Source organism: Narcine bancroftii, chromosome 5 (genome assembly GCF_036971445.1).
Source record: "Narcine bancroftii isolate sNarBan1 chromosome 5, sNarBan1.hap1, whole genome shotgun sequence".
Classification (NCBI taxonomy): Eukaryota; Metazoa; Chordata; class Chondrichthyes; order Torpediniformes; family Narcinidae; genus Narcine; species Narcine bancroftii.
Window position 1 is genome coordinate 165,292,347 of NC_091473.1, and position 19,065 is coordinate 165,311,411.

General features: G+C 43.2%; 1 protein-coding gene across 3 annotated transcripts in view; it reads left to right on the forward strand.

The window, feature by feature from the left end:
- Positions 1–18,966, forward strand: part of LOC138764131 (protein FAM3C-like) — a 41,314-nt gene extending 22,348 nt beyond the window's left edge. For 2 of the 3 annotated variants that reach the window (XM_069939557.1, XM_069939555.1), the window contains 6 exons: positions 288–420; positions 6,819–6,877; positions 6,971–7,021; positions 9,752–9,836; positions 14,932–15,058; positions 17,197–18,966. In XM_069939557.1, the coding sequence (XP_069795658.1) occupies positions 288–420; positions 6,819–6,877; positions 6,971–7,021; positions 9,752–9,836; positions 14,932–15,058; positions 17,197–17,283 (542 nt within the window). In that variant the 3' untranslated portion in view covers positions 17,284–18,966. The remainder of the gene's footprint in view (positions 1–287; positions 421–6,818; positions 6,878–6,970; positions 7,022–9,751; positions 9,837–14,931; positions 15,059–17,196) is intronic. The other variant, XM_069939556.1, reaches the window with a different exon arrangement.
- The last annotated feature ends 99 nt before the right edge of the window (positions 18,967–19,065 follow it).

Consider the following 19,065-nt stretch of genomic DNA (forward strand, 5'->3'; position numbering starts at 1 on the left):
ACAAAGACTGCAGTTGAAATGCTTGTTTGTTTTTAATAGCACCGCTTCAAAGCAAATGAGGTTAGTAAAATCTGAGCTCCGTCGCTTGCTTGACCAGCGAAGTTGAAAATCTCACTGCAAATGAATTTTGCAAGTTGCACTCTTATGAACATTATTTGGAGGAGTTTAACACATGGAGCCATGTTGGAAGGATACAAATCCATTTTAAAAATTGAGCAGGTGACATGACACCAGATACATGCCAAATTTTGTTCAGTATGTCTCCAATTTATCAATGTTTATTTTAGCATTTGCAGATTCAAAACCTCAAGTGCTTAACTGTAAAATGGAAACAAGTTGTCCTGAAGGCCATTTTCCATTTAAGATCACAAGTGGAGCAGCAAATGTCATTGGACCCACCATTTGTTTCAATGATCAAGTGTAAGTAATACATTACATAACGTTGGATAGTGTTGCAAACCAATTATAAATGTTCTTTGGAATATAATCCTTCCATAAGTGATGTTTTATTAACTAGACTAGACCATTCTAAGCTGAATGTTTGCCTTTCTATTATTTACAACTCTAGATCCAATTAAATTCTTAGGATCATGGAGTAAGCCCATTATTTCACTTACAAAGGATAAATGCCTTTTAAATCATATTTTTAATTTTATCTCTGACCCCATATTCAATGCAATTAAACCTTGCTCTTTCTGAGAAATTAAAAAACCATTAGCTAGTTATTTAAGCTGGGAAAAGATATGGAACTTGTCAGTATTCAACTAAAAGTAAGTGCTCAATTACTTTGGAGTGAATTCAGAAGCTAACATATTAATATGCTACTAGCATAGTGAGGTTGTAGCTTGTTCCCATGTTGAGCTTCCCCCTTCGGTTAACAGACAGACCAGTGAATACAATAAGCTGATCTTGCGCAAATAAGGGAAATCAGAGATAAGGTCCATCTGTTCCTTTCTAAGCAAGATTCCTAAAACTGTTCAAATTAATGGATAACCATCACTGTAAATGACTGTGAAGGCTAAACTCCAGCCTGAACAGCACTCAAGGATTTCATTATTTGTTTAAACATTTAAACTGACAAAAGGCAAAGGAGGAAAAACCCAACACCCAACCCCAACCAACCAATTTTCCCCTGCAACCGCTGCAACCGTGTCTGCCTGTCCCGCATCGGACTTGTCAGCCACAAATGAGCCTGCAGCTGACGTGGACTTTTTACCCCCTCCATAAATCTTCGTCCGCGAAGCCAAGCCAAAGAAGAACATTCTAATCCAGAACGATAATGATCATCATCCAGGCCTACTGTGGGCTAAACACAATTCAGGAAGAAGCAAGAAGCTGATCCATGAATACCTTCCACATGAAAATAAAGAAGGGAGAAGATGGTATTGATTAGTGGTAATTGAGTTCAAATGAGAAGTCACAAACATTGGCTGAAGCATATTGCCAGGCACACCTAAATTGCCGAAACACGAATGTCTGCAGATGCTGTGATTGTAGTAAAAGCACACAGAAATGCTGGAGGAACACAACTAGTCTTTCAGCGTCCATAAAAAGCAAAAATATGTTGTCGACGTTTCAGGCTTGAGCCCTTCTTCAGGGAATAAGCAGATTGAGGCAGAAGCAGACAGGTGTTAATTGGATATGATAGGGAGAGAGGTGAGAATTTATCATGTTTGTGTGAAAGAAGACAGGGAAGGGAGAGACAGCTGGGGAAAGGTGATCGGGGAAGAAGTGGGGTGGGGGGGAGGATGAGGTGGGTGGCGGTGGTTAACGAAAGCCAGAGGTCGATGTTGCCATCTGGTTGGAGGGTGCCCATTTGGAAGATGAGGTGCTATTCATCTAATTTGCAGGTGGTGTAGTGGGCCAGGTAAACCCTGCACACAACGGGCCGAATCGCATAGCGAACGGCCAGCGTGGCAGGCCACAGCGGCTCCCCCCCAGCACATGCACCAGGAGTGCATTGCCAGGGGAACGGCTAGACCTCTTAGCAGCATTATGACATCTCTCCCATGAGCCTGTCACCTCCCCGAGAAAGGAATGCACGTGGTTTGGATAAACGCCAGTTACTGGTTTACTTGCTTGGTGTGGACAGCATTTATTTCAGCAGTTCTGCCTTTAGCAATGCTACAGTGGTGACCCCGAACAGGTTCTAATGTTTTCAGAACCCACAACGCACAGGAAGATGAATCCTGCCAACTCATCCACAGCCCAAGCAGCTGCCACTAACGATCTCCAGCTGCAGCTTACGCTGTAAGCGTCTACTTGCCGCCATTCTGGGTAAACCAGCCATGCAGCTGGCTGCAACTTGCAGAATCACAGTTTGCCCTGCGTGGAATAACTGCTGAGGACACCAAGTTCTGGCACGTGGTCAGCGCCCTGGACCCCTTCACAGCAGCGAAAGTCACCCTGTTTGTCAACAGCCTACCTATTGTCAGCAAGTACACAATGTTTAAATGGTTTTTGCTCGAGTTATTTGAACTTGGCCAGCATGAATGGGGCATTCACGTGCTTAACACACAGGGCCTAGGTGATTGCAACCCCTCAGAACTGATGCAGGAGCTAGTGGCCCTTGCAGCGGACACACAACGTGCTTCCTGTTTGAGGTCCTGTTCCTTTCCAAGTTGCCGGTCCACATTGCCGCCGCCATCACCAACATGGACTTTGCTGAACTACACTTCATGGCGAAAAAAGCAGATTAGAACTTCCACACCCATTTGCGCAGTGGGAGCAACAGCACAAACCTCATGCACTCCCACGGTGATCATCACAGCAGTCCAGTCACAGCACAGCAACTGCAGTGACAAAGCAGCAGGGTACTGCTACTGCCACCGTTAGTGGGGCCGCAATGCCTGGTGGTACGTACCGCCTTGCACCATTTCAGACAGCAAACCCAGTTTGATGCAGGGAAATGAACAAGCTGGCCGCCGTTAGTGGCCTCGGCGGTTGGCACCAGAAAAGGCCTGCTTTACCTTTGCGACCGGAAGGCCCAGCGGGAATTCCTGATAGACACCGGCGCAGAAATCAACCTAGTTTCACCCATGTTCTTTGAGCAGAAGGACAATGCCAGAGGCCTACCACTACAGGATGCCAACAGTTCAACCATCCCCACTTATGGGACAATTTGCATGACCATTCACACTGGGAACCCCATTTTCAGGTGGAACTGTACTGTCGCCTCTGTAGGCCAGGGTCTCCTAGGAGTGGATTTCCTCCAGGCGAACGAACTCCTGGTCGACCTCAACTGATGTCATCTGGTCAATGCCATCACCTTCCAAGTTTTCACCTCACACTGTGCCAACGCACTTTCCATCCTTTGGGAGTCCACACTCTCGAACAAAGTGAGTACACTGCACTGCTTGCCAACTTCCCCGCTCTACTGGCCCCCAACTTCCATGATGCGGAACCAGCACATGGCGTGCAACTCCACATTGAGACCACTGGACCACCTGTGTACGTGTGGGCTTGGCGACTGCCCCAAGATAAGCTCCTCCAAGCCAAGGCCAAGTTTGCCACAATGGAGGAAATTGGGGATCGTCCACCTTTCCAACAGCCCGTGGGCTTCGCAACTACACATGCTCCCAAAGAACTCTGGCAGTTGGCGCCCCTGCAGAGACTACCACAGGCTCAATTATACAATGGTACCAGACAGATACCCCATCCCACACATACAGAAATTGCCACGTGACTCCAAGTCGATCTGGTGCAGCAGCCACCATGCAGCCTCTCTTCGACCTTGTTAAGGCAGGTAACAAGGAGCCCAGCTGGTCAGCGGAAGCACTCCAGGCATTTGAGGAGACCAAAACAGCACTCTCCAAAGCCACATTCCTGGCACACCCAGATCCAGACTTGCCCCCGTTGTTAATCACGGATGCCTCAGACCTGGCAGTGGGTGCAGTGCTGCAACAGTGGGTCGATCACTAGTGGTGGCCACTCGCTTTCTTCAGCAAACACCTCTGACCAAGCTGAAGTACAGAGCTTTTGATCGCAAAGTGTTGACAATGAACCATACGCCATTCCGGTACATCCTCGAAGGCCGAGTGTTCATGGTCTACATGGACCACAAGCCACTGGGCAAAGCCTCAGACCCCAGATCGGCGAGGCAACAATGGCACCTTTCAAACATATACAATGGACATCTGCCACATAGCGGAGAATTCCAATGTTGTAGCTGATGCACTGTCCTGGCCAACGATCTCTAGGTGATAGGTGGCATCGACACAGCTCAGCTTGCCAGGGACCAGGCTGAAGATGCCGACACACAGGCATAGCGCACCACCAACACCAGCCTACAAATTTAGGAGTTTGCGCAGGACCCAGAAGGGCCAACACTCCTGTGCAATATGTCTACAGGCCAATCTTGTCCGCGACCTGGAGACGGTGGGTATTCAATCAAGTGCATGGACTCTCTCAACCTTCTATCCAATCAACAATCTGCCTCATTTCAGACAGGTTTGTATGGCATGGGCTTCGGCTCAAAGTTTCACTTTGGGCAAAAACCTGTGTACAATGCCTGGAGCCAAAGTTCATCGGCACACTAAAGGACCAGTGCAACATTTCCCACCCGCAGTGGACAAGGTCGACCACATGCACGTGGACATAGTAGGGCCCCTTCCCATCAGCCAGGGGATGTGATACCTTTTCACCGTGGTCGACCACTTTACACACTGGCCAGAGGCAGTGCCCATGCTAGCCTGCGACACGAAGACCTGGTTGAGGCCTTTTACCTCACATGACCCTTCCCACATAACTTCAGACTTGGGGGACCGTGGACAAATTCTGTAGCAGCCAGCTACACCACACAACTGCCTACCACCCCCAACCCAATGGCCTGGTAGAACTCTTTCACCACCATCTAAAAGCAGCCCTCAAATCACGGCTGCATGAGCCCAACGATGGATGAACTCCCATGGGTCCTGCTGGGCATCCGCTCAGCACCTCAAGAGGGCCTCCCCACCTCATCAGCAGAAATGGTCTGCAGAGCACCACTCTCGAACCCATGGCAACATCCATTTTAGATCCATGGAACCACCACCGAGCACCCTGGATGTCCTACAGCAGCTGAGGAACCATGCATCCTACCACCACACACAGGACGCCAACCAACCACGTCCCACAAGAATTCAAAGCCATGAACTTTGTCTTTGTTAGAGGGGGAGAATCAGGTACACCCTGCAGTGCCCTTTTGAAGAGGCTTTCAAGGTTCTGAGAAAGGAAGGGGTTGTATATACTCTAGACATTGGAGGAAGGCACAACATGTTTACAGTTGACTGCCTCAAGAAAGCCCACTTGGACTGTCCAGAGCCTTTCCCTGCCCCTACACTACCTCCCAATCCTCACCCAAAGAGACTGTGATTCTGGAGGTGGGGGGTGGTGGTGTAGCGGGCCGGGTCCACCCTGCACACGGCGGGCCAAATTGCTAGAGCGAACAGCCAGCGCGGCAGGGCACAGGAGATTTCCCCCCATTGCGCATAAATTCCAGGCTGCAGGAGTGCGTTGCCAGGGGAACAGTCAGGCCTCTCAGTAGCGTTATGACATCACTCCCATGAGCCTGTTGCCTCCCCTAAAAAGGAATAAATGACAGTGACAGGTTTACTTGGTGTGGACAGCATTTATTTCAGCAGCTCTGCCTTTAGCAGTGCTTCAGTAGTCTTAGTCTGACAGTGCATGAGACCATGGACAGACATGTCAGCAAGGGAATAAGATGGGGAATTGAAATAGGCGGCCACTGGGAGATCCACGTTATTGAGGCAGACAGAGCCGAGGTGCTCAATGAAGTGATGTCTCAGTCTGCGTCCAGTCTCTCCGATGTAGAGATGATTGTAGGGAGATTATGCGTGGGGAAGACGGCCATTGCCCTGCCACGTTTTGAGCCGCAGAGATCAGCTCCAAAGGCCGAAGCGGCCTGGTGAGGCTGTCTCAGACTGCACTGGCTGCTCCTGACGGCTTCAACTGCCCCCGGTGACAGCTCCCGCTGCCCCACCTGCCCCAAGGGCTCCCGCTGCCCCACCAGCCCTGACTTTGAGGGAGAGGGATGAGTGGGGAGATGGGTTGCAGGCTGACGGCATCATCAGCCCACCTCGAAACAGCCACTTAGCGCGGCTGTACATTCAGATCGATCAGCAGAGGGCTGCGCTGTGGAGATGATCTCTCTCAGAGAGGGGTTGGAATTCCGCACATTCAGAGAGGTTTTGGTGGAATTTCTCTGCCTTAACACCTCAACTTTTGGGCTACTTGAAATGGCCTCCTGTCTCCTTTAGCACAAACATGATCAATTCTCATCTCATCCCTTATATCTAGTTAACACCTTGTGTGGGTCTGGTTCCTCCCCCAGCCAGCACTGTTTGAATTCTGAGATTTCCTACTTCTGGCTCATTCTGCTTATTCCTTGAAGAAGGGCTCAGGCCCGAAACGTCGGCAATATATCTTTTCTTTTTATGGACACTGAAAGACTGGCTGAGTTCCTCCAGCATTTCTGTGTGCTTTTACCCCTAAACTGCAGATTGGTCAAGACAGTGCCGTACCCTTGGCATCAATTGAGGATTTGTAAGAACCCATTTCCAAGAGACTTAGAACATTGTAAAGGTTACGCTCCTATAAAATGGAACAATCCTAATGACTATACAATGCCCCATTTTAATAATATCCATGCACATTCTGCATATTAACAGATTTGTTCTTGGATAAAATGAATTCCCTTGAGTGCAAATACTATTCTTGCTCAATTAACAGTCAAAATTGAAACTTGAAAGGCAGTCACTTACTGACACTGGACAAATCTTAAATTCATGGTTTTGAGCTATTTTTTCTCCCTCCAACAGACTCATGAGTGCCATAAAAAATAATGTTGGAAAAGGGTTAAACATTGCTTTAGTAAATGGTGAGTGAATAATCTGAGATCATGGAATGAAAAATATTTAAACAACTTCATATTGTCAAATTCTACTCTGTAACATGATTGACTGTTCCACAGCTACAACTGGCAAACTATTGGAGACCAGCTTTTTTGACATGTGGACGGGAAGTAAGTTATTTTTCTTTGAAAAATAATCAAGTTTTGATTTGGTTGACAGTTTAGATGTTGCCTGGTGGACATGCTACTTAATTTAATCTCCTTTTTTTAAATCTGAAAGAAAATGAGTATTTTTGTGCAGTGTGTGTTCCGTAGATGCAGAGTGTTTCCTTTTTGGGTCCTCCGTGCATCTAGAACACAGGTGTGTCTGGTGAAATTCAGTGGTATGCAATGCATGTCTAGGTGCCTTTTCTGCTATTTTAGTCCAAATATGCCAAAATCACAGACTTCACAGCAGCAGGCTTTCAACACATGCATGAGGCTTTGTTGTTATTTATAAGTGACCTGCCTAAACAGATCCAGGGCCTTGGAGTTCAAGGCCAAGAATCAGCCTCAGAAAAGTCTTTAAGTAAAGTCATTGGAATGAAACAAGGTGGACTGCAGACTCTGATTATAGTAAAAGCACAGAAATGCTGCAGGAACTCAGCCGGTCTCATAGCACCCATGGGAGGTAAAGGTAGATGTTTCAGGCCTGAGACCTTTTGCAAGTTATGAGTAAGAAAGAGACGGGTGTCTGTGTTAAAGGCTGGAGAAAAAAAAGGGAAGAATGGAAGGGGAGGAGTACAGACCAACAATGGGTGTTAATTGGATATGATGGCACTGGACAACAGATGTTTTCAAAAGGTTTGCTTCCTGGAAAAAATTTGGGGATTTTGGCAGACAACATCAAGCTGAACACAAAGATGATTTCAAATTTGCTGTATCACGCAAGAAGTTGGAGAAACATTAAATTAACTTTTATTGAATTTAGCACGTTTAATTGCATAATGATGCTGACACGTTGCGTTAGTTCAACTGAACTAAAAATGTTTTGCTGCTGATTTTCTTTTGTACTCAGCATCTGATGCCTCTCATGTCAGTGTCCAACAATAGTCAGCCAGCATTGATGGATTCCAGTTGCCCTGATACCGCTTTTCCATAGTCGAGAGGCTCCAATAGCTCAGTGGCTATAGCACTGGTCTTGTGAACCAGGGGTCACGAGTTTGTTCCTCGCTGAGGCCTCATTTCTGTTGAGGGCACTTGACAAAGTGGTGACTCTCTGTTTTCCTTACAGTAGACAAGTTAAAGGATTTCATGTATGTTAGGAAATCACAAAAATAGGTTATACCTAAAATAAAATCAATATGTGATAGGAAATGTATGGTGATTTTTGTGATCAGCAGTCCAAAAGTGTTCAAGAAGAAAATCTTCATTGTCCAATTTAATAGAACAGGAGAGAGGAAAGGTGAGCTTTGAATTTGGTGCTGTGAAAGGGATCAGAAAAGGAAAGAGTGAGAGAGAGACAGAGAAAAGAAAGGAGACCTGCGTGGTGGGGGGGGGTGGTGGTGGGGAGTGGTCCAATGGAAACTGGAAGTCAATGTTATCTGGTTGGAGGGTGCACAGATGGAATATGAGTTCGCGAGTGGTCTCACTTTGGTAGTGCATGTTACCATGGACTGACATGTCAGCAAGGGAATGGAGCAGTGAATTGAAATGGGTGATCACTGAGAGATCGACGCTATTGCAGCAGACAGAGTCAAGGTGCTAAATGTAGCAGTCTCCCATTCTGCATCCAGTCTCTCAGATGTGGAGAAGACTACAACAGGAGCGCTGGATTCAGTAAATGGCCCCTGCAGATTCACAAGTGAAGTGTTTGGATCCCTTAATGGTGGTGAGGGAAGAGGTGTGGGCACAAGTGGAGCATCTCCTATGGTCACAGGGGTAGGTACTAAGGGGGCAATTAATGGGGAGTAGACGAGGGAGTCATGTTGGGAGCAGTCCCAGAAGAAGATGGAGAGGGGAGGATAGTAGATGGTGGGATGTCTGATGGTGGGATCATGCAATAGATGGTGGAAGATGATATGATGGATATCAAGGCTGGTGGGATGGCAGGTGAGAACAAGGAAAATCCTGTCCTTGTTGCACGGGGGCAGAGGGGACGATATAGTTGCCTCATTTGGTGTTTCTACCTTGGGATCACTGGATCCCCTTTGTGACTCCACATCTGCAATTTACTTGCTTGCACCCCATCCTAATTGAAATACCAAGCCTCTGTGTTGTCATTAATTTCTAAGATGGCTCTCACCAAGTGGACATTGAATTGTATGCTCAACTTTTATCCAACAATTCCCAATCTCTTACCCAAGCCTTTCCACACCTGCATCTCGCCAGGCTGTGCTTCTTCCATTACTGTGCCACCCCACCATATTCAAGGCTGACCCATCACCCCATCCCTAAACCAGTGCCTCCCCTTCACTCTGCACCTGCCCATGCCTCTCACCCCTTCACACCCTTGCTGGCCTGTGCCATTTCCTTCCCCAAACCCACAACTCCTCCCATCATCTGATGTATGAAGGAAAGGATTTTGAGTGAGCCATGTGTGAAAAGGCCAGCCCTGCAGCACAGGATACCCTGCAGAACTTTGCAGCAGAGAGCCCTCAAACAAATAACCATAGCCTGCCACAAACCATTGAACTAACATGATGGTTAAGAACCATCAATTTACATTTCCGATGTTGCTTTTGAACAAGGAACAAATGGAAATTAATCAACACTGTTATTGGCATTCAATCTCTGTTAAAGTTATGGGAGTTCATTCAACATAATAATGAATGAAATATTGCAGCTTGAAAGCCAATTAACCTGTACAAATGCAAATAGAAGAAACACAAAGTTAAAGAATATTTATTTCTTTTTCTTCAGAAATTGAATCACTTTTGACGTTCTTAAAAAGTATAAACTCTGGGACTATTTTATTACTTGCTTCTTTTGATGATCCAGCAACAAAGTAAGTAATTCTACAATTTGGGTGCAAAGGTCGTTGGGTTTATGATGTGTAAATGTAATATAATGGATACCCTACCTAATTTAATTATTTATAATAAGAAAGTTGTTTTAATAAACAAACCATCACTATTTTTAATCATAAAACTTTTCAACATGTTGCTTGCTGTGACAGGGACTCCATAGTGTTACTGATTCTAACCTACCCTTCCAAAGCTCCTCCTTCTCTCCATCCACCTGTGTTTGTTTGGAACCTCAACAGGCAGGTGTGAGCAGGGCCAGAAGGCAGCGACTTTTTGTGAAACAGATGCAAAATTGCATTTAGAATGTGGTTGATCAGCGTGGATGCAAAATGTTGATCAGCTGGGAATAATACTCCAGAACATTGGCGCACAAAGCCAGGAATGCCAAATAAGAAAGGAAAAATGTTATTCAACAAGTAAATCTGCAATTGCTGGGGTTAAGTGCAATACACAAATGTGCTGGAGAAACTTAGCAGGCCACGCAGCATCCACAGGAAGGAAAGGGTGATCAAAGTTTCAGGCCTTTCATCAGGGTTTGAGCAATTAACGCCCTTTTTCCCTCTGCTTCCTTTCCTCTCGCACCCCACTCCCTTCTCTTCCCTTTCCTATCAGAGAGCTACCATCTCCCCTATCAATTCTCAGCTTTTTTTCTCTTCTACCCTATCACATGTTAACCTGTGGTCCTCCCTCCCTCTCCTCTCCCCTCCCCCCACCTTGTTATTCAGGAGTCTACCTGCTTTTTGCTTATTCTTAGCGAAGGGCTCAGGCCCCAAATCATTGGGCTCTATTTTACTTCCCTTGGATGCAGTGTGACCTGCTGAATTTCTGCAGCACTTTTATCTGCAGGAATAGATCGGAAACACATCGATCTGGTACATGATTGTCCATCGAAAAGCGGACGTTTTCAGGCTTGGTTTCCACAATCCTTTTGTAAATCTAAGCACCAACCATTATGAGCAATGAAAAGAACAAGAATTAGAAATTCATTCTTTATGAAATTTATCAGCACAAAATAAAATAATTCATTATTTAAAGATGCACACTTTTACACATGCATCTTTCATAATCTGGATGCAATATATTTTATATTATCGTTCCAAATGCTAAAAGTTGCAGACTTTTTTTTAAATTTGGAAGATAGCTTTAAGAAGGCAAATTACTCCTGAATGTCATTACCCGCAAATCAAATTAAAGCATCTCTAAATAGGAGACTGCAAAATGTTTCATTTCAACAAGTTGACAATATTTGGGTAAATGGGGTAAATTAAATTGTATGTTACTAAATTTTCCAAATAGCTTGTATATGGCCAAATCAATGTAACATTCCTTATTTGGATAAGATGAAAATGCATCCTCAAACAAAATGTAAAAGTTGAATCCCTATCTTCAGGCTACTGTGCAAACTCACGACCCGAATCATTAACTCCGTATCTCCTGGATACTGGACTTTGGTAGTTTATCAGACTCAGATTTATTGTAATGAATATATGTCATGAAATTTATTGCTTTACAGCAACAGTAGAACAAGGTGCAAAATTACTATCGATTACAATTCCATAAATATAAGATTTTTTTTTAAAATTAGTACAAAAAAGAGAAAAATGTTCTTAGGATCACTACCATTCATAAATCTGAGGTCGGAGGTGAAATCTAATGTGCGCCTCATGTCCACTATGGATGACCAACCCCCATGCAGAAGGTCTCAAAGCCTTTCATTTCTTTCTTAACTAGTTCCCCTTCACCACCACCTGCTCTGTCTTCCATCCATTTTCTTCTGAAACCTTATTTCCTGCTTGAGACTCGACAATTATAATCCTTTTTATTTTGCTGACCGCTCATTCTCTCTGTTCCAATAATACTTGTCCAAAACTCTGCTTCCCTAGTATCACATGTTATCTCAATGACAAAATATTTCTGATCTCCCCAGCCTGCATCATTTTTAGACTCGTGCTTAAATTACTTCAGTGCCTTACATCACCTTAACATTCTAACTGCTTCATCATTTCTGCCTAAACTCTACGTCTCTCTGACTGAGCTTTTTGTGTTTTTCCCCCATTCCTTCATTTTATCGGTGGTGGTTTTGCCTTCCGCAATTCTTTAAGGGTCACTAATGTTCATCCCACTATTCTTTTTCAGAATCAGAATTTATGTCACCAGCATGCCATGAAGTTTGTTGTTTTGTAGCACCATTACAGTACAAAAATTTTTATAAACCACATTCCAAAATAAATAAAAATATTGCAAGAAAAAGAGAAAGTAAGGCAGCGTCTGTGGTTGATTGATCATTCAAGGACTCTGGTGGCAGAGATGAAGAAACTGTCCTTGTACCACTGAGCGCTTGTCCTGAAGCTCCTGCAACTTTTCCCCTATGGTAGCGGAGTGAAGAGGGTATGGCCTGGGTGGTGGGGGTCCTTGAGGATAGAGGCTGCTTTCTTACACCGCTCCTTGTAGACTGGTGCCTTGATGTCACAAACCGAGTTTACAACCCTCTGGAGTTTTTTCCTGACCTGAGCATTGGCACTTCCATACTAGATAGTGATATAATGTACACCTGTAGAAGTTTTCATCTTTCATGATATACTGAATCTCCTCCAACTCCTCACCAAGTATAGCTGCTGTTGAACCTTCTTCATGATTGCATCGACATGGAGGCTCAGATTCTCAGAGATGTTGACACCCAGGTATTTGAAGTTCTTGACCCTCTCCACTACTGATCCCTCAATGAGGACTGGGTCACATTCTCCTGATTTCCTCCTGAAGTCCACAATTCTTGGTTTTGCTAACATTGTGTGCAAGGTTGTTGTTGTGTCACCATTCAATGAGCTCATCTATCTCCTTCCTATAGGTTTCATCATTGACGTCTGTGATTCCACTGACGTCATCGGCAAATTTGCAGATAGCATTTGAATTGTGCTGGCCACACGTTCATGGGTGTAGAGTGAGTAGTGCAGTGGGCTAAGCACACATTGAGGTGAGCCTGTTTTGATTGTCAGTGAGGAGAAGATGTTGTTTCCAATTCGTACTGACTGTGGTCTTCCGCTGAGGAAGTCAAGGATCCATTTGCAGAGGTGGGGTGCAGAAGCCCAGGATTTGTATCTTGTGGGCCAGTACTGAAGGCTGTTGAAGGCTAAGCTGTAGTTGATGTATGAGTTGCTGTTGTCTCAGTGATCCAGAGCTGAGTGGAGAGCCAGTGATATTGTGTCTGCTGTGAAGGGGATTGTGGCAGTAGACAGATTGCAGTGGGTTCAGAACTTTACCAAGGTATGTGTTAATTCTGGCCAAGGCCAACCTCTCAAAGCATTTTGTCACATTAGATGTGAGTGCAACTGGGCAATAGTTGTTGAGACAACTCACTCTGCTCTTCTTGGGTCTCTTAAACTGCCCCAACCTTCCCCCTCACCCAAGACTCAACTTTGATCAGTCTTCTGAATACTATGATGAATGTTGTATTTTTTGTCTTGATGTCCATTTTCTTTGTTTTCTGCTCACGTGATGAAATATAAATGTAAGTCGTTATTATTATCGAGTAAGAATTTTTTGATCTCGTACACTTAATTTTTTTTCACATTTTATTTTCTTGGCACTTGTAACAAAGTTGCATACAGAACCAAAAATTATATGTCTCAAAATCAATACATGAATTTTTTATCATTTTATATCCCCCACCCACTCCCTTCCACACAGAAAAAACCCAAAGAAAGCAAGAAAAAGAATAAAGAAAGAAAAAAAGACATTTTAAATTATGATCTAATTATTCTAACACTTACAACTATCATTATATCCTTTCTTCTTTGGCTTGGCTTCGCGGACGAAGATTTATGGAGGGGGTAAAAGTCCACGTCAGCTGCAGGCTCGTTTGTGGCTGACAAGTCCGATGCGGGACAGGCAGACACGGTTGCAGCGGCTGCAGGGGAAAATTGGTTGGTTGGGGTTGGGTGTTGGGTTTTTCCTCCTTTGCCTTTTGTCAGTGAGGTGGGCTCTGCGGTCTTCTTCAAAGGAGGTTGCTGCCCGCCAAACTGTGAGGCGCCAAGATGCACAGTTTGAGGCGATATCAGCCCACTGGTGGTGGTCAATGTGGCAGGCACCAAGAGATTTCTTTAGGCAGTCCTTGTACCTTTTCTTTGGTGCACCTCTGTCACGGTGGCCAGTGGAGAGCTCGCCATATAACACAATCTTGGGAAGGCGATGGTCCTCCATTCTGGAGACGTGACCCATCCAGCGCAGCTGGATCTTCGGCAGCGTGGACTCGATGCTGTCGACCTCTGCCATTTCGAGTACTTCAACGTTAGGGATGAAAGTGCTCCAATGGATGTTGAGGATGGAGTATATAGTGAAATAAAACACTATTGTGTAATACATAACACTTAATCAAAATCTAAATGTATATATTAAAAAAACACACACACACATACAGCATCTAATAAGGTAAAATAAAATAAGATGTATTAAGGTGAGGCTGGAGAATGACAAAGTTCACACCAAATTCTACCAGTTGACATAATGTAATCACTTATAAAGTTAGAACACCAACTTTTTGAATATATGGAAACCAATTTTTTTTAATTATCATATTTGTTCTTTAAATTATATGTGATCTTTTCCAAGGTATACAATTTTGCATTTTATGCTATATATCTAATACCAAATCCATATCCAATTTCCATTAAACGGCTATACATTTCCTGACAACTGCCAATGCGGTCTTTAAAAATTCTTTTTGAAACCAGACTAATTCTTGAAATAAACATAGGGTTTCTCGGAAGTTTAACACCAGTGACCTGTTGAAGAAAATCTATTAAATTAATCCAAAAAGAATTCAATTTGGGGATGTCGTACACTTATTATTAACCACGAACAATCGAGATTTTAAGGCCATATGATGCTGTGATTTAATACAATTTTGCGATAGGAGTTCTTTTTGCCTCCTTTAGCCAGGATGTATCAAAGTACAGATTCTAAAACTCAGTGTGCTGTTTCTGAGTGACATTAAGTTCCTTTCTCGATAAATTATGTAGTTCAGTCCACTTTTTAAAAAGCAAAGTGATCTTTTGAAGCAATTTCAATTTTGTTTAATAGGATGACTGATGAAGCAAGAGGATTATTTACTGAGCTGGGAAGCTCTTTAATTTTTTCTGTGAATTTTCGAGACAATTGGATTTTTCTTGGAGCAAAACCGATTAAGGAAAAAAGTCCATTTGAACAGGTATGGATAAAGAATGGAAATTAAAAGAACTGCAGATGCTGGAAATTTTGAAAAAAAAATACAGAAAACACCCATGGAAAGGGGTTTCCAGGTGAAGCAGCAACTCTCTTGCACTTCTCCCAACAAGTGTACGTCATTCAGTGTTCTCAATGTTGACTCCTCTCTTTAAAAAGAACAAATTTCAGATTGCATAACCAGTCTACAAATTATTTCCACTCAGATTTCATGGTTACCTGGAGCTTAGATGCTATTTTAATTGTCCACACCATTCCCAATATGATCTCTCTGTAGCCTCCTGTACCATTGTAACGAAGCCTGATGTAAACTGGAGGAATTTCATCACCTGAACACTGCTGCCTTTTAGACTCATTATCGAGTTGTCCAATTTCAGTTAACTCACTTTCTCTTGCTTAAACTAAACTAGCCTTATCTGCTGTATGTCATCCGTTTATGATACTGCGTGTTTTTCTGTCTCCATTATCAGATCCAGACCTGAAGGGCAGAACCCTTTCTTTGTGTACTCATTCTCTAGCCACATTTGTACTGTATCTTTCCTATCCTTTTTTTATGTTCTCTCTTCCCAAATGCTCCCAATAACCCATCAGCTGAATGATCTCACCTGGTTAATTCACACAGCAACCCTGCACTCACTTTATTAGAGATATTCTCATTGTTCCATCCATCCCTTCTCCACCCTCTCTGCAGATTAAACCCAATTTGTATTCTCCCTTTTCTAGTTCTGGTGAAGAGTCTTTGACCTGAAGTATTCATTCACTTTCTCATTTAACAGATGCTATCCAACCTGTTAAGTGTTTCTAGCATTTTCTGTTTTTATTTTGTTAAATAAAGAATATTCCAACCAAAATTTGTTAAACTGATTAAATATCTTTTGAACACTGATGTTGTGCTTTCAAATGACTTTTAATTTTTGAATGCCGTTGCATTATGTAAAAACAGCTTGTATGTTTACAGTTTGTGTGCTGGTGATTCTGGCATTATTTAAATCTCCCCTTTTCCACATAAATGCTTGCAATTATTATTCAAAAGCTACGTTGAACAAAGAACTTTCCAGTCAGGGTATCCTCTGGTTTGTGGTTGAGAAAGTCAAAGCCACTCATGGCTAAACAAGGAAATACAGGGGAAAATCCTCATGACTGAACGGTGAGATTCAAGGGTTTCTGAATTTAATCCTTGGGTATTGCTTCCATCTGTTTACAATATTCCAGGGAGTAATAGTTACTGGTGAAGTTGATTTGAAAAATAGAACCAGTGTATGTGGTGCGCTGAGGTAGCAGCCAGCAAGCACAAAACTCAAAAGATTGTACAACAGGCTTTATTCCAGTAAAGGTCTGAACTCCAGTTCAAACCTTGATGGCTCCCCGTGTGACTGGCTCAGGAGGTGCCAGCTGAGGTCTATATTCAGGGCTGATGATTGACAGCCGCCAGGTGGAGTCAGCCCCTTAGGTGGTCTATTCAGGCCAGCTGACTGACAGCAGGCCAGGAGAAGTCAGCCCCTTAAGTGGTCTTCCTGCAGGTACAAAGATCGCCCCCTGGAGTAGGCAGGTGGTCGGATCACCACAGTGTAGGCATTGCATGGGCCTCCAGAAATGATCTCTGTACCAGTATCATTTCTTGCAGAGAGCTCAGGAGTTTGTCCCACTCCTTCACTATTTCCCATTTATTCTTCTTCCTGAATTTATCCAATTTCCATTTAAAAGCTGTTATTAAATCTGGCCAATCCAGCAGTTGAGTGGAAATTGATATCAAATGTAATTAAATTTGAATTTCTGTATAAACACAGGAAGCAGCATTAAGATAGTCATCAATGTGATGGGAAAGAGTTGAAGGAGGGGCTAGAATAGTTTGCTCTCTCACTGTTTTCTCACTTTTCCATTTTTTGTTGGTGTCAAACTGCCACGTCAACTCTGTTTCTCCTCTGCCATTCTGATTATTTGCAGCTTTTTCTCATTTTGAGTGTTCCAAAAAATTGAACAAAATAGCAGATTGTTCAATTCTGGGCAAAAGGAACACAGTGTATTATGAAAGCTACAGAAAAAAATCGTGCAATCCTAAATGAAACAAGAACGTATTTATGGTATTAAAGCATTATTTTCATTAAAGTTGCATTTTTGTTACAGATCCTAAAGAATGATAAGAAAAAGAACAAATATGAAAACTGGCCTGAAGCAGTGGAAATGGAGGGTTGTGTGCCAAGGAGAATTTAGTAACCTTCTGTTCGCTTTCTTCATTTGTTATTTGTTTGGGGGCACAATATTGGTATACAGTTTCCAGCAACACTGACCATCTTCACAAATTTACCCTTACCACATGGAACGTTGAACACTTCCCCAGTCAGGTCTCAGTTAAATAGTCTTTAATTTAGAAGTTATGTTGGCTAGAGATTAGAGCTGGTACAAGAAGTCAAAATTGTAATTAAAGGATCACAGTCAGAAAATCAAGTCTTTCCCATAATTTCAATTGAGAAGCCATGGCAGTTTTGTAGGCAGGTCTGGCTTGTGGTCAGGTCTGCTAGTCTGGCTAATTGTACTGGTAAAACTACTGGAACTCCCACCTCAAAGGATGTATTTACCAACTATATGTTACACAAATTTCATTGTTAAAGTCTCATGCCTTTCAGTCTTAGAACAAATTTCCGGACCACAACATTATCAAGTGTACCATGTTATTAGTTTTGCAAAATTTGAGAACTCGGTTATCACAGCAGCTGGTCCTGCAGTAAGTGAGCCTGCCAACTGGTCAGACTCTTCTGCTCATGTACAGTTCTTTATGACCTCTGTTATTATTCAGCAGCTTGATCTCAGCCTGTGATCAAGCTGGTTATCTCATTTTACAAACTGGTACCAACATGCTGAAACTATTAGCTTTGATCATACATCTTTACAACTCTTTCAGGATATCACAATTCCTGTTACTGTGAACTGTTACTGACCTAAGATAAGGCATTTGGAATCTGGTACATTAATCACATAGAGTTTTACACTATTCCATTGCACCCTGCACATATGGATATCTTGTTTGACATCAAATAGAAACATTGTCCCAAGGCATTATTCTTGTGGGACACATAATCATGGGAATTGTAAACGTGGGAATTTATTAGCTCGGCTGGGGTTGCCAGGCAACATGTGTCATGGGCCCTTCAATTCTCTAATACCCCTTTTACACAGCCATTAAAAGATGGGAATTAACCACCGTTTTTTGCTTCACTTACCTGTGTGAACGCAATGAATGCGGGATGGGGGGGGGGTCATTTTCATCCTGTGTATTAACTGCCAAGGTAGGTAGTACCAGAAGGCCATTTCATGCCAGGCCATTTCATGCCAGGCCTTTCCCGGTTCTCATGAAGATGATGCTTTAATCTCTCCCTTAATATATGCCATGACATTCTACCAAACTTCATAATTCAACTGAGAAGCGGCTGGACCAGAAGCAGTGCGGTCTCTTTGTAAACATGGATTCAGGCAGCAGTGTGCAGAAATCTGCGGTTTCTATTCATGATGAGCGAACACACAAAATGCGTTTGAGGCATTTCACCTGCTCCCATATCCTTGATAAAATGTGATTTAAAATCTCTCCAACAATTACCAGTCACCGACATTCTTAATATTTTGTTTCTCTTCTATATTGTTGCATTTTTTGCAACTTCCTTTTGGAATCCTTACACTCGCTGGGAGAATTGTGACTTCGTTCATTTACCATGAATTTATTGATGTTGTCCTATAAACTGAGATGATGATATATGCTGGTTAATGTCCAGTGCAATATTAGTCCTGTGTTGGCTCTTTTGTCCAAATTAAAGTCCTAATCTTTGTATAAAATGTGACTGCCCTCAGTGTTGCTGTGTTTCTTTAGAGGTATACTGTATAGGAAATAAAATTTTAAAAATATTAGTGTGGTAGCTAACTCTATGGTATGAGAGCATGAATCTCATGATGTTGGAAAGAAGTTTGTATGTTCTACCTGTGACCTGCATTTGCTTTCTCTGG